Source organism: Calidris pugnax, unplaced genomic scaffold (assembly GCF_001431845.1).
Source record: "Calidris pugnax isolate Ruff unplaced genomic scaffold, ASM143184v1 scaffold20, whole genome shotgun sequence".
Taxonomy (NCBI): domain Eukaryota; kingdom Metazoa; phylum Chordata; class Aves; order Charadriiformes; family Scolopacidae; genus Calidris; species Calidris pugnax.
In genome coordinates, this window is record NW_015094510.1 from 22,277,050 (window position 1) to 22,291,118 (window position 14,069).

At 36.5% G+C, this 14,069-nt stretch overlaps 1 protein-coding gene across 3 annotated transcripts in view; it reads right to left on the minus strand.

Moving 5' to 3' along the window:
- Positions 1-852: 852 nt before the first annotated feature.
- B3GLCT (beta 3-glucosyltransferase) overlaps positions 853-14,069 on the minus strand; it is a 58,185-nt gene continuing 44,968 nt past the window's right edge. For all 3 annotated transcript variants that reach the window (XM_014966131.1, XM_014966130.1, XM_014966132.1), the window contains 6 exons: positions 12,960-13,029; positions 10,171-10,284; positions 8,883-8,982; positions 7,293-7,412; positions 5,842-5,986; positions 853-2,503 (listed from right to left, as the gene is read on the minus strand). In XM_014966131.1, coding sequence (XP_014821617.1) covers positions 2,336-2,503; positions 5,842-5,986; positions 7,293-7,412; positions 8,883-8,982; positions 10,171-10,284; positions 12,960-13,029 — 717 coding nt within the window. In that variant the 3' untranslated portion in view covers positions 853-2,335. The remainder of the gene's footprint in view (positions 2,504-5,841; positions 5,987-7,292; positions 7,413-8,882; positions 8,983-10,170; positions 10,285-12,959; positions 13,030-14,069) is intronic.

Sequence of the window (14,069 nt, forward strand, 5' to 3'; positions counted from 1 at the left end):
AGTCTTCTAAAACTAGATTTAACATATTTAACATCTTGTTTTCAGAAACTCTCTGGGATCCTCTGCTTGAAAAAAAAATAATCTTGTATTTTTTAATTGATGGAATAAAAGGTCACTTTTGTCATGCTGCTGAAGGCTTCACATCTTGTTTTCAGAAACTCTCTGGGATCCTCTGCTTGAAAAAAAAATAATCTTGTATTTTTTAATTGATGGAATAAAAGGTCACTTTTGTCATGCTGCTGCTAGGGCTGCACATCAAAAGTCAGAGTTTGGGGGGCAAAATCCTTGAGTAAATGACTGCTTCATCGCCTTCAAAACTATGAAGACGGGAATCAGAAGCCTAATGCTTAATAATAAGAATCCTTGCAGTAAAATCCAGAGCTAATGGCAAAAGAAAGAATGTTAAGACAACTACTATTACCTTTACATAAGAAAAAGTCTGAGTAAGCAAGCAACAAACAGCATGGACCCAACGCTGATTGTCTTTGCCAGACTTACTCTGCCTCCCCAGGGCCCGAGGAGATGGAAGAGATCCGCTCTGAAACTGGAAGCGATTGGGCTACCCTTGGAGAATTTGATAATAGCATGTATTTTGTGACAGCATCAAGATTTCCAATCACGAGGAGTCCACTGCAAAAGCATTTTTCATTTGCACAAAACTAGAGACTTGAAAATTAACCTAAGCTGGGGAAGCATGTCAGGATAGAATATGAAAATAAATAAATTAAAAAAAAAATGTTTAAGCTGCCTTTTACTACAACTGACCACAGAATACTGTTCAGGTGATAAAATTGTGACACGGTGCTTAAAAAATTCTCTACTCAGTTTGCAAAGAGGAAGAAGGCACAAAAGTTCAAAGAAGAGTGCTTTTATTTCGCTTTCGGCTCTCACAGTTCTAAACAGTAAACATAATTAACAATTCACCCAGGGTACTGGAGAACATAGTCTTGGCATCAGTAAAATGTCTACTGTTTAAGGCACTGAAAATGGGAAGGAAAAAGAAAAAAAGACATAACATGGGTTGCTCCTATTTAATCAGAGTTTGCATCTATTACGAGTATGTGCTTGCTATTCCAACGCTTGAAATGCCACAAACAACATTCACAAACCCATGTTTACATAACTTCAGTCATTACTGAACCAGGAATCAGTGGCTCCCCTGCTTCCACCTAAGAGCAAGTATTGCATTACTTTGGAGTGGATTTGATTTTTTAACCTACCCAAAAAAACCAAACCACAAATGACTTCAGCAGTATGGCTTTAAGACCCTGTATTTGGTTACAATATAAGCAAGTGAAGTTAAATAACAGCATACAAGTGCCATATACTGTCATCTTAAAAGGAGCAGTTTTACAGTATAAAAATTAGTTTAGAACATACTAAAGCCAGTTTTTGTACAAACATCTTTACAAAACTGAATTACTCAAAGGAAAAAAAAAATCAAGAACATTTTAAATATGATTCACTTTTTACAAGTTGTATGCATAAAATTACTTATCTTGATGATATAAATTAGGAATACTACAAACTTTTTAAAGCTGGCATCCATATACTACTGAAATGCACACATCAGAAGTACTGAAGTGTTAGTTCTGCAAAAATCCTTAGAAGTCACATTTATACTTGCCAAACAGATACACAGTGACTTAGGTTTCTAAAGGAGCCACAGTGACCTCCCGTGGCCACCTATGAAATCCCTGTCCTTAACCTTTTTTTCAATTTTGAAGATGACATTCCTCACAAATGCTGGTAAACTTAGAAGGTACAACAGTGGTCCACACTCTGCCCATTCATCCCAGGAAACCACAATATTTCTATATGAAATGAGTAAAAACGAACAGAGCCTTCACACAATCTAGTTCCTGGGCACAGAAAGTCATGTCTCCTCTCTGATTTCTCAGGAACCTGCTCCAGAAGAGTTTAGGGAACTGTTTTCTGTAGGTCAATGAGAGATGACGTTCAATAGAGGTTCAACACATGTTCAGTACTAGGCTCTCAAATACATCACTCCTGAATCACTCCTGAAATGTAAATTGATGGAGTCTGACTCAATGTCCAAAGAAGAAAACAAAGTTGTGCGAGACATTTTACATGTGTGTCAAGTTGATTGGTGCAGAAAGCCCAAAAACACTGTAGAAAGAAACCCAAGAGTAATGAAGAACCCAAAAGTCAGTTAGGTGCCTTCTTCCACTGCTCTGAAGGAATGTAACAAGCAGGAACAAAACATTGTCTTCAATGTCATGAACACATGAACAATGTGAGAACAACACAAAAATCACAGTAGTGACTGCTCTCATCTGCAGTACATTAATCAACACTTCAATTCTTCCACTACTTATAAATCCTCTCTGTTATACCCAACTTTCTTTCCATCAAGAGACTCTTCCGTGTTTGGTGCCAGCCACGTGAAATATACCTTCACTGGATCAATATTCCAATGCTTGTGAAATGATACTGGAATTTGGTGAGAGAGGTAGTCTTTTGGGTAGTCCATTGGCCGTGCCTAAGGTGGAAGAATAAACCAAAACCAGTAGTACTCAGTGACGAAGAATAAGTTCAGAACAAGAAAGTATCATCATTCAGCTGCCTCCCTATCATAACTAAGCAATGTGGCATTGTCAAAGCATGCAAGATGATAATAAAGGGTTGGTTTTCTTTACATTATTCTAGATTTAGATCTTAAACTCATGCTGCAATGATCACGCTATGGAACACACTGATATTAAGTATGCCCTGTTTCTCAGGATGAAACGGTCACCATCTGTGAAAGCAACTGTTAAAAAGCTGTAGTTTGTATCGCATCTTTGTAATATATCACTTTGGTTCAATAAAGAAAAAATAAAGAAAAAATAAATTTAAGTAATATTCCCCTGCTCTTCCTCTTACTAAGAGTTGCCAGCACTATCTGTGTGATTACAGGTTTCCAATAAGGCCATAAGCAACCACAATATATGAAGTTTTATCATGGGGGATGGTTGCCAAATGCAGGAAATATTGTGGTGCTGGAAAACTGCACTGTTATTCTGTATCAGGTGATATCAGAAGAGACGGAATCGCAACACAGCACAGCCACATCACATCTGACTTCTTAATGCACCAAGCACATTTCATTTCCTCTGACAGTTATCGTTATCTAAAAAAGCCCCACCTGTAGCGGTCCCTGGTAAAATAACCAGATTTTGCCATTGTAAACAGAGTTTTTGTAAAGAGAAATGCATGAAAGCATTCGGTTTTTTTCTAGATGTAAAATACAAGAAAATTGAGTGATTTGGATACTGAATCTCAGATCTGATGCCTGAGCTGGGAACTGATTTAATGCTATACACTTCACTGCTATTAATGAATTCTACACGCTGCACTCATCATGCAGTTCCGTGTACACTCCAATCATAAAATTAGGCAACAGAATTTGACATTAAGATATTTAAATATGTGTTGCTGTTGTTGGTTTAATTTTGATATTTAAATCACAGAGTACTTCAAAAAATTCCACTGGAGAAATCAAGAGGGAGCCTACCTCCCTCAAGACTTTTGAAAAAAAACTAACGAACATCTAGTTTTCAAAAAACTGGATAATTTAATTTGGGTAGAAACAGTTTTTAGATATTTTGCTGTCAGAAAACCAATCAGCTTTTTACTGAGCTATACACAGAATTTTGGTGTTCTGATAATTCTAAAAGCATGAGATTTGCTCTAGTAACTACAATTTTTATTATATTGCTCTCTAAGAATCATAACGCTTTATAGGTGGTTGACCTTAAGATATAAATTCCCTTAATTTCTTCCTTCTTACATTTTGCAGAATCAGTTATTGTAAACTTAGGGTTTGTTTTTTTTTGGGGGGGGGGGGCTAGGATTTGTATTTGGTATTCCACAAAAGCCAAACGTGTTGCTTTTGCCCAGATTTTATATTTTAAGACCACAATCCTGGCTGCTACTCAGCATGGGGAGGTTCCTTTCTCTTCAAGAGTCTCATCATGTCAGAGGCCTCTGGGGCAGATTACAGAACACGTATCTACTTTAGCTTGTAGCAAAGAGGAAAAACCAGTAAGAACAAGCAAACGCTGTCACATCACGGGCACTCCAAGGATCAAGACATCTTTGCTTCTGTTTCTTAATATATACTCAGTACAATGTTGGATTCATGTACTTCAAGGAACATTGTACATCATAATACTTCCGTCAGGCCTTTAAAAAATAATTTTCTGGTTGAGAGAAAATCCAATTTTGGTTTTCTCATTTTTAAAGTACTTGTTGCATAACAGGGGAATCATAGAATAAGCACACTCAATTTTCATTCAGTAGTTTTTTCCCCCTCAGGGTTAATTTTTGTTCAAGGTATGTTAAATTGGAATTTGTTATAAGCAGCAGTAAAGACGAATTACAGTTCAAGTGTAATTTTCTGTGTGGAAAATCAAACTGCTAGGATTTCACTTTCAAAGTGACTCAGTACCAAATGCACACTATTAAGGACTACAAGGAAGTACTTTGTTTTGTTGTATAAGAGCTGTTCCTACAAATCTATAAAATGAGTTCTGTTCTTTCCAACTTTCCTGTAATTAGATGTTGGGTCTTTTAAAACACCTGTGGAAGCAACAAACTATTCAGTAACAGTTGATTTCATAAGATGCTTTACTTGCTTTCTTTCATACTTACACTGAAAGGAGTAAGCAATGATAAACAAAACAGGAAAATAAACAAATAGGATTTTTTTTATATGGACAAAGAAATAAAACATCGAATAGTACATTCACGGTCTGCCCATTTCTCTAAATAGGAATCAAAAAGAAAATCCTAATATAGGAAAAAATGGATAATTTAAATAGCAAACATCCCCCCTAACACTTCAGCTGCTTTGAATTACATGGCAATTTACTGATTTTCAAGTAGCTGATGATCTTAATCTCATTTAATATTCAGGTACACAGGTCTCCCATGTTTTCAAATGAGATTAACACCTGAAAAACATCAAACGCTACACTGATTTAAAGGCTGATTTTTATTTTTGTTTAAATCTAGTGCTTGGGAAAAATTGTAAGTGCTTCTTCTCTTTGATTCCATGGGAGGAAGTGAAAGTGTTTATTTGGTTTACGAGGCAGCAAATCTCTCTGGGACTCAACGCATCGTGTTTTTCACTGTGACACTGCAGTTAGATTGTTAAATACTCTGGAAGACAGAAACAAAATTCAAATCTATTCCAACCCACTTCTACCAAACTGTAGAATATATTTATAAGAAAATTATGGTTTGTGACCCCATTTTTGCTTGTGCTCACACCGGGCAATTTATCATATATATATACCGTTCATACCGTTCTTCAGAATCTACCACAAAAGCAATGGTTTTAGGAATTCTTTTACATTTTATATCTTCACTAATGATGTATTTCAGAATAGTAAACACTGAATCAATAGAAAAATTGGGTAAGCAGAGACACAAATTTACTGAAATGTTTCACAGTCAGCGCTCCATTACCTGAAGAAAAAAGTACAGTGGTGTGGTGGTTTGGTTTTTTTTTCTTTTCTTAGAGGACATATCACAAGTACTGAAAGCATGTAGCTTCTAATTATACTTTTCAAAGTTCCCACCTCTGACAAATGCATTTTTTATAAAATGTAGTCACAGGGTAACTGAAATGTCTTATAAACTACTAAAGCATTGTAGTAATCCATGTTATTTGCTTGATCAAACTGGTTCTGGAGAGAAATAAGGTATAGCAGCAGCATCGTGATGATAGTTACTACACACTGACTGAGTTTGAAATATTTATTAATCCTGTTTTAAGTGTACACTTAAAAAAATAAAATATATTTTAAATACTGGTAAAAATAACTCTCTGACCTGATGGAAAAGCGGACTATGTGTTATAGGGATTCCTAAGCCACTGAAGCACATCCCAAGGACCATATCATCAGGCGCGTCCATGCTGTAACACCGGCATTTACTAGCGAGCAGTTTCTGAACAGCTATTCTGCTGAAAACCATCCTGAATAAGAAAATCAAATTAAACATATAAGACAATAACTACTACAGAAGCCAAATGACTGTAATTAATAAATACTGCTAAATTATATAAAAACTGCAAGACGAAACGTAGCCCCCTTGTACAAATTCCCTGAAATTTCAAAACTTGAGAAGTCAGTACTGACAAGTAGTCTAAGAGGCATTTTCTGAAAGACAATTACTTTATATAATCAAAATTAATTATAACAATTATGTCAATTTTTTTTCATTCCAACAATTACTTAGCTAGCCACCATTTTTGCTGCAGCTAATTCATCCTACATTTGCCCACGAGTTTAAAGGGTTATTTTCCTCTATCTTACTCCAATTTATTTCCCAGTTAGTTACCATGTAGCAATTAAATGAAAATAACTCTAAACCTGAACTGTCATTCCCCGAATCCTCTGTTATATAGAGTTCCCTCTGCAAGTGAAAAATGTTCCTCGAAGCCACTGCAAGGCTCTTCTGTTCACCCCAGCTTCCTTGCTCAACTAAATACCAAGCACAGCCTGGAGCTGTTAGATCATTATCACTAAAAATAAGCCTTCAATAGACCAGAAACACGATGATGTCTTTAATTCAACAGCTGAGGGAATATACTCTTGCCTTTTCTGAGGTTACATCACCCACCCGGTCTGATCAGAATACAGGGTCCCCTGGCTACTATGAGTTGTACTAAGAAGATTCACACTCTAAAACTGCTACATGGCTTCATGAGCTCATTCACTCTATGACAATCCTTCGCTTGGCGCCGGGACACGGCAAAACTTCTACAGATACTGAATGCTGAGGCAAAAAGACTGACCTGAGAATACTGTCAGGATACTCCATCACTACCACTGAAACTTTGAAGACTGCATGTATCATAAAAAGAAAAAAAAAAAAAAAAAAAAAAAAAAATTCATATCTCAGTGCTCAGATCAAACAGAGAAGGAAAAATAAGCTAGAGCCTCGGGAAACAAAAAAAAAACCCCACAAACCAAAAAACAAGAGTTAAGACTTGTGACCCGCATATGTTGCTACACAGAAGGTGTGACGTAAATTGCTAGTTGATTATCTGGAATGTGTCCCTTCAGTTATATAGAATTCTTTGCTTACAATGAACCTTCTCAAAATCAGGGTATGGAGCAAAACGGATGATCTGTGTCTCTGTCTGCTCAAACTTGAGAATGAAAACAACCCCCAAACTTCCACATCCAGATGACAGAACAGAAACTAAGAGATAAACACTAAGAAGATACAGAAGTATCAGACTGATGTAGATCTCAGTAGGAGTTTAAATAAATTACCCTCCTCCGCCAGTGATATAACTGTATCCTCCAGTTCCCAAGCCGTAACCGTAACGCTCTCCAAGAAATACGGGTTCATTTGGGTCGTAGCAGCTGAGTAATTTTCGGAGTCTGAAAATACTATAATGTGAAAATCCATTTAAAAAATCATGTAGACATTCATTTTAAAACAGAGATCGCACAAAATAGCACAAAAATAATAGGAGAAATTCTGAATTTCTACAAAAAACAGAGCTACAAACTTTTAAACAGAAATTTATGATGGGTTCTTTGCTATGAGATATAATTACTGAATTTGTTGAAATGATAAATCAATTAGCTTAAAACATTTTTCTGAAGAAGCAGGCAAAGTTTCTCAGCAAAACTGAGTCTCATCTCAGAGAAAACACTAAATTATTTTTTCTAAACAATGGTAAGATCTTAGCAAATGATCTTTTTTCCCCAGGAAATGCAAACAAAAAGGTGGATTTCGTTACACAAATATTGCTTTATCTACAATTACAGCCCCTTCCAAATTCTTCTGTCATGTGAATTAATGTATTGTCTTGAACCACTTATGTTCATGACCACGTGATCTTGCTGGTTGATCCCTGTGCTTTATTTCTCTTACACCACAGTGTCAGTTTCCATGTGAATGGGATCTAATTTTTTAATGAAGGCAAGACCCTGGAGACAGTTCTGAGTGCTCTGACAACTGACTCCAGCTTATTGAACCTTTCTTCTGGCACATTTATGTGAGGAATACATCTTAGAAAGTATATTAGCATATGACTAAAGCCAATCAGCTCACAGAATCATATGGAGTTGGAAGGGACCTCTGGAGATCATCTAGTCCAAGCCCCCTGCCACAGCAGGTCCACCTAGAGCAGGTTGCACAGGAACTTGTCCAGGCAGGTTTTGAATGTCTCCAGAGAAGGAGACTCCACCACCTCTCTGGGCAGCCTGTTCCAGTGCTCTGCCACCCTCATAGTGAAGAAGTTCATCCTCATGTTTAGATGGAACTTCTATGTTCAATTTTGTGCCCGTTACCTCTTGTCCTGGCCACCACTGATATACCTATAGCTCAGACATACCTACAGTGAATGATCACGATATACCTGTAGCTCAGACATACCTACAGTGAATGATCACAATGAGTAATCATAGTCAGACTGTATGATTACATAGTAACACTAATATGCATAGTCTTTATCAAGTTACAAGACTACATTGTTTTTAATATCAGTCAAGGAACGCTGATGTGTCCATTTTTTTCCCTTAAACGGACATAAAACTACACAACTAATAAAGCAGTTGTATCTCTTAAATACAGAAGAGGAGGTGAATATTGCTAAAAATCCTATCATAGAATCATAGAATGGTCCAGGCCGGAAGGGACCTCCAAAGGTCATCGAGTCCGACCCCCCCGCAGTCAGCAGGGACACCCCCAACTAGACCAGGTTGCCCAGGGCCTCATCAAGCCTCTCCTTGAATATCTCCAGGGAAGGGGCCTCAACCACCTCCCTGGGCAACCTGTTCCAGTGCTCCACCACCCTCACAGTGAAAAATCAATACAAACAGTGGTCACTCCTGAAGTATTGCAATATTTACCTTATCAGCGTGTCATCATCCACTATGACTAGCCAAGGAGTTCTGGGAGAGCTATGATTCAAAAACCTTTCCAAAATAGCAAAAGTTTTCCCACAGTGACCTACAAGAGGAGAAATAACAGAATATATACATTTAAATAAAGTGAGATTTTGTAATAAACAGTTATTCATAAATTAAATAAATATTTTACTGCACTATGCAAAACATTTTGGAAATGACAGGCAACATATTTGAGATGCAAATTTAAATCACATCCTTTAGAAAAAACCCTAAAAACCCTTTTCAGAAAAAACCCTAAAATTAATAAACTCATAGAAGCCATCATATCCACAGCCTTTTTTCTATTCAAACACAAAGTAACATACTTTAAAACCACATTATTTGTCATTAACTATTTTCATTAACTATTAACATTTAGGTTTTGTGCTTAAATCAAGACATACTAGGCACAAGATTTTAATATCTGAATACCATATGGCAGAGAGTTTATGCTCAGTAACCAGTTGGCACTGTCTGAGGTCTTTTGACATAAAGCTATGACTTCTGCTACTGTTTACGATCTTGAGTCAAGATCATCAATAACTCAAGAGTTATTACTCCTACCCAGAGTAATAAGACCAATTTTTGTCTCTTGGAATATATCAGTGTACCGTGCTTTCATACTCACAGTATTTAGTTTTCTACAAAAAAAGAACACTCTACCTACATAGGTGAACTGTACTCTCATAGAATCATAGAATCATTTAGGTTGGAAAAGACCCTTGGGATCACTGAGTCCAACCATCAACCCTACTCTACAAAGTTCTCCCCTACACCATATCCCCAACACCACATCTAAATGTCCCTTAAACACATCCAGGGATGGTGACTCAACCACCTCCCTGGGCAGCCTATTCCAATGCCCTATCACTCTTTCGGTGAAAAATTCTTTCCTAATGTTCAATCTAAACCTACCCTGTTGAAGCTTGAAGCCATTCCCTCTCGTTCAGTCAATAATTACCTCCAAGAAGAGATCATCACGAACCTCTCTACAGTGTCCTTTCAAGTAGTCATAGAGAGTGATGAGGTCTCCCCTCAGCCTCCTCTTCCTCAAACTAAACAGTCCCAGCTCCGTCCATCCACTTCCCGTGTGGCAAAGCATTCTTTTAGCTTAGACAGCACAAATGTGCTACAGAAATACTGAATTTCTAAATGATACATTATACGTGAAATATACATATCTTCCATAAAACTTAGCATCTTTAGACAGTTATTTACGCAAAACTGATGACAACAGTCAGTAGCTCACCTCTGTCCGTATTGGGAATGCCCAAATCTATAGTAGGAATGGAGGTGTCTGCGTAATCGCTGTAGTATTCAATAAGGGCAGCTTCTCTTTCCCAAGTCTGCTTTACAACTGGTACTGCAAAAACAATCGTTGACATTAAAACATAAGTAACTTGTTTACAATAAGTACCTGATGAAAACGTTTATGCATCTTATTAACCTACATACTCCTTTGCATGGCAACAAAAATGCTGTATCAAATACAGCATCATGGTTCTACATGTTCATTCTTTTTTTCCTTCTTACAATAGTTAGAAAGAAACAATTCCACATTTTTATGAAAGCCAGTCAGGGCGTTTTTATTTATACAGTAATAAATTTTCTTTTAAAATATGACTACAGTTTCACTCATATTACATTGAAAACTGTGATGTTCACATCTATGCTAACCAAAGTATGGAATACATTACTTTTACACTTGCTATGGTAGACTTTATAGCACACATCAGCACGAACACTATCAGAGATCAATCATTCTTCCAGTATTGAAACTGTCACATTTTAAAAACAGCACATCCAACTGTACAGCATGTAAAGTATTCTGAGTTAGAAACAGACCAAATGCACCTTTTGAAATATACACGTGTGATATATACATCATATCTGACAGCAACAGCATGTTAAAACTCAAAAACACCTGTCTCTGGAGACACACTCACAAAAGGACATTCATAAATATCATACAACCAGTTTTTACCCCATGGAGACTCTTTTCAAAGACGGACTGCTTCATGCTTCTCTACAAGGGCAACCCTTTTCTTATTAGTTTGCCATTTGGCATAAACAGTTAAAATTGATCACAGAAAATACTAATAATGATGCTATAAATGTTTAAATTGTATCCAGAAGTGAATAAATTATGGATAACACAAAAAACAGCCAAACACCTGCAGGGTGTTTGGAAGAGAATGATCAGGTTAAAACCATTGATTTTTTTTTCTCCATTTTACAAATTAAATGGTCAGGACTTAGATTAACCAGCAGTAACTAGCTCTTTAAACGATGTATTAACATAACTTCCCGTTGTTGCTGTGTAACTCTGATGCTTCTGAACAACTCATTTTAGCCCCTTGCTGGAATCATCCATCACCTAATCTGATGTTTGCTGCCTACCTACTTGCTCACTTCCCCCTAACCTGATCACACAAAGACTTGCAGGATTTATTATTCTTGACTGACCAACAGTCAGTTTGATAAGGCTAAAATGAACTGAAAGGTGACTGTTAGGGTAGAGTAGTAAGAACTCAGTAGAAAGGGTAATATTTGGAAAAAATATAATTCCACTTCTGTAGCATTGGGCAATGGATGATACTGCTTTTAGACACATTTTAGACACTGCTCTTGAATTTTTGAATTAAAAAATCCAAAGGGAATCATATACAAAAGATATGTTCATACAGTATAATAGTGCAGTTTTGAAATGCAATGCTGGGAATTCCACAGTACATTAACTCCTTTGTTCAAAAATGCTGCATTACATTATAAAACAACTGCAAAATCATGTGTTGACAGGAAACGCCATGTACACTTTTCCCCACATAGAATAAAAAAAACAGGTAGACAGGAAATTATTTTCTTATTTTGTGGAAATGTTCTATTTTAAAAGTGTTTCTCAGAAGAAAAAAAAAAAATCAGAAAGCTTTCAGAAAGGCCCTGATACAGAAATGTCACAGATACACAAAACTCTTCCAACGTTCACCTGGCAGAAGAGACACACCAGTAAAAGCTGTTTCACCGTTCTCCAGCCAAGGACCTCCACCTCAGTAGGGTGCTTTAACACACAGAACTATTTGCTGTTCAGACTGAGCCTCTCAGTTTCTTCAGTGGAGTCTCACTTTTTTGCATAAATGAAAAAAAGTTCACTGAAGCAGGGACCTGAGTCCCACCTCAGTTAAGTGGTCTACAGGGGGCTACTGGCTAAAGTGTCCTCCTCTTTTCCTTGATTGTTTTGACAGAAGTGTTACCGTCCAGACTAATGCTTATGGTAAACTGAATCCCACAAGACTTGGTAATTTCTAAAACTCCTATGTTTCAAAGAAAGAAAAAATATTTGAAATTTCTGACTGCTGATGCAAATATTTATCAATATGGATTAATACTCGTGATCACACTGAAGTTTTAACACTGCACTACAGAGATACTTAAAAAAAGTCAGCTCTAAGTTCTTAATTATATTTTATTTGTGCTACACCTAGACCCTTTTTTCTTTAAGCTGCTCAATCTTTGACTGGAGGGGAGGACAAAAGGAAGGAGGGTAGAGAGCTTTCAGCTTGTTTAAATTTCTAAGTCAGCCTCCATACCACTGCATAATTGGCACTGCTTGTACAAGGAATAAAACTGAACCAATTATCCTGGGGAAACACACTGAAGGATATTAATAGCTACTATATTAATTAATATTGCAACAGCTCCAATTTGCAATAATATGAGCTAATTTTATGCATATTTTTAATTTTTAATTTAGGTATTCAACTTCAAGATTTTTGTCAATCAATCACTAATGATGAAACATCAAATGACCACAACTTCTTGTCTTAAACATTTCGCAGCACTCCTGAAGAACTCTGAATAGCAAATTCTACCTAAAGAATAAGCTATTTACAGTTTTGAAGCTTTCATGTTTCCCAGTGGATTTTGCAAACATTTAGTCCCAAAGAGCTACAGAGACAGCGTATATCAGCTTGTTTTTTAAATATTAATTTCATACACTATATCGCATAGAACTACTCCCTTGACTAACCATCAACTTACTTCTGTCTCCATGAAATTTCTGACATGTTTTTACAGCAACAAAGACATCTTCCTTTTTCACTGGCTCTCCCTACATGAACAGAACAAAAAAGAATTTTGTAACTGCAGACTCTGGCTGTAACATTTTATAAGATATGTATGTCTACGCATATAATAAAACAGAAAATACCTTTTCATTGTATAGCTTATAAAGTAGAATAGCGTACCAGTAATACAGTACAAAGCACATTTTTGTCTCTTGGAAAAAACTAGTGTTTTAAAATTCCTGAAATAATATTATTGAAATACTTTTTCCATTGATACGGTATTCTAACATGAACTAAAACACGTACCATTAGGAAAAGAGAACCAGTAATAGAACTTGTTGAACTAAGAATGATTAATCTGAAAAAGAATGTTATCTTAATTTCTTTGAAATTAATTGCTATGACAACATATTGAAGTATATCATACTTGGAAAAAGAAGCTTAAATTCGACACAGTAGAGATCTTTGAATTTTCTCAACTGTAATAAAATAATTTAACTTTTAAAATTTTATTTCCTTTTTGGCACCTAGATTTTTGCTCTCCTTGGAAGCATGGAACACTTTTTGGCCACTATCAACAGCTAACCCATAATATCATAAATGGATTCTTCAAGAGGTGGAAGGGATGGGTTGTACTGTGATGCACCAAACACAAAATGTTACAGAATCACAGAATGCAAAGGGTTGGAAGGGACCTTCGAAGATCATCCAGTCCAACTTCCTGCCAAAGCAAAACCAGGAATGCATCCAGGCAGGTTTTGAATATCTCCAGAGAAGGAGACTCCACAACCTCTCTGGGCAGCCTGTTCCAGTGCTCTGCCACCCTCAAAGTAAAGAAGTTTTTTCCGCATCTTGAGATGAAATTTCTTGTGTTCCAGTTACATTTTATCTTTAGCCTCAACAAGTTTCAGACTCCCATCTGTGAAAAAAGATTATGTATACTTCAGTATCGCACAGAAATGTAAGAAGTACTTTATAGATCACGGTCTGATCAAACATTGTGGTAGAAAGACCTACTAAAAACATATGCAATATTTGTTTGCCACGAAATATCCAGTGCTGAAAGCTGAAGGCTGAAAACATA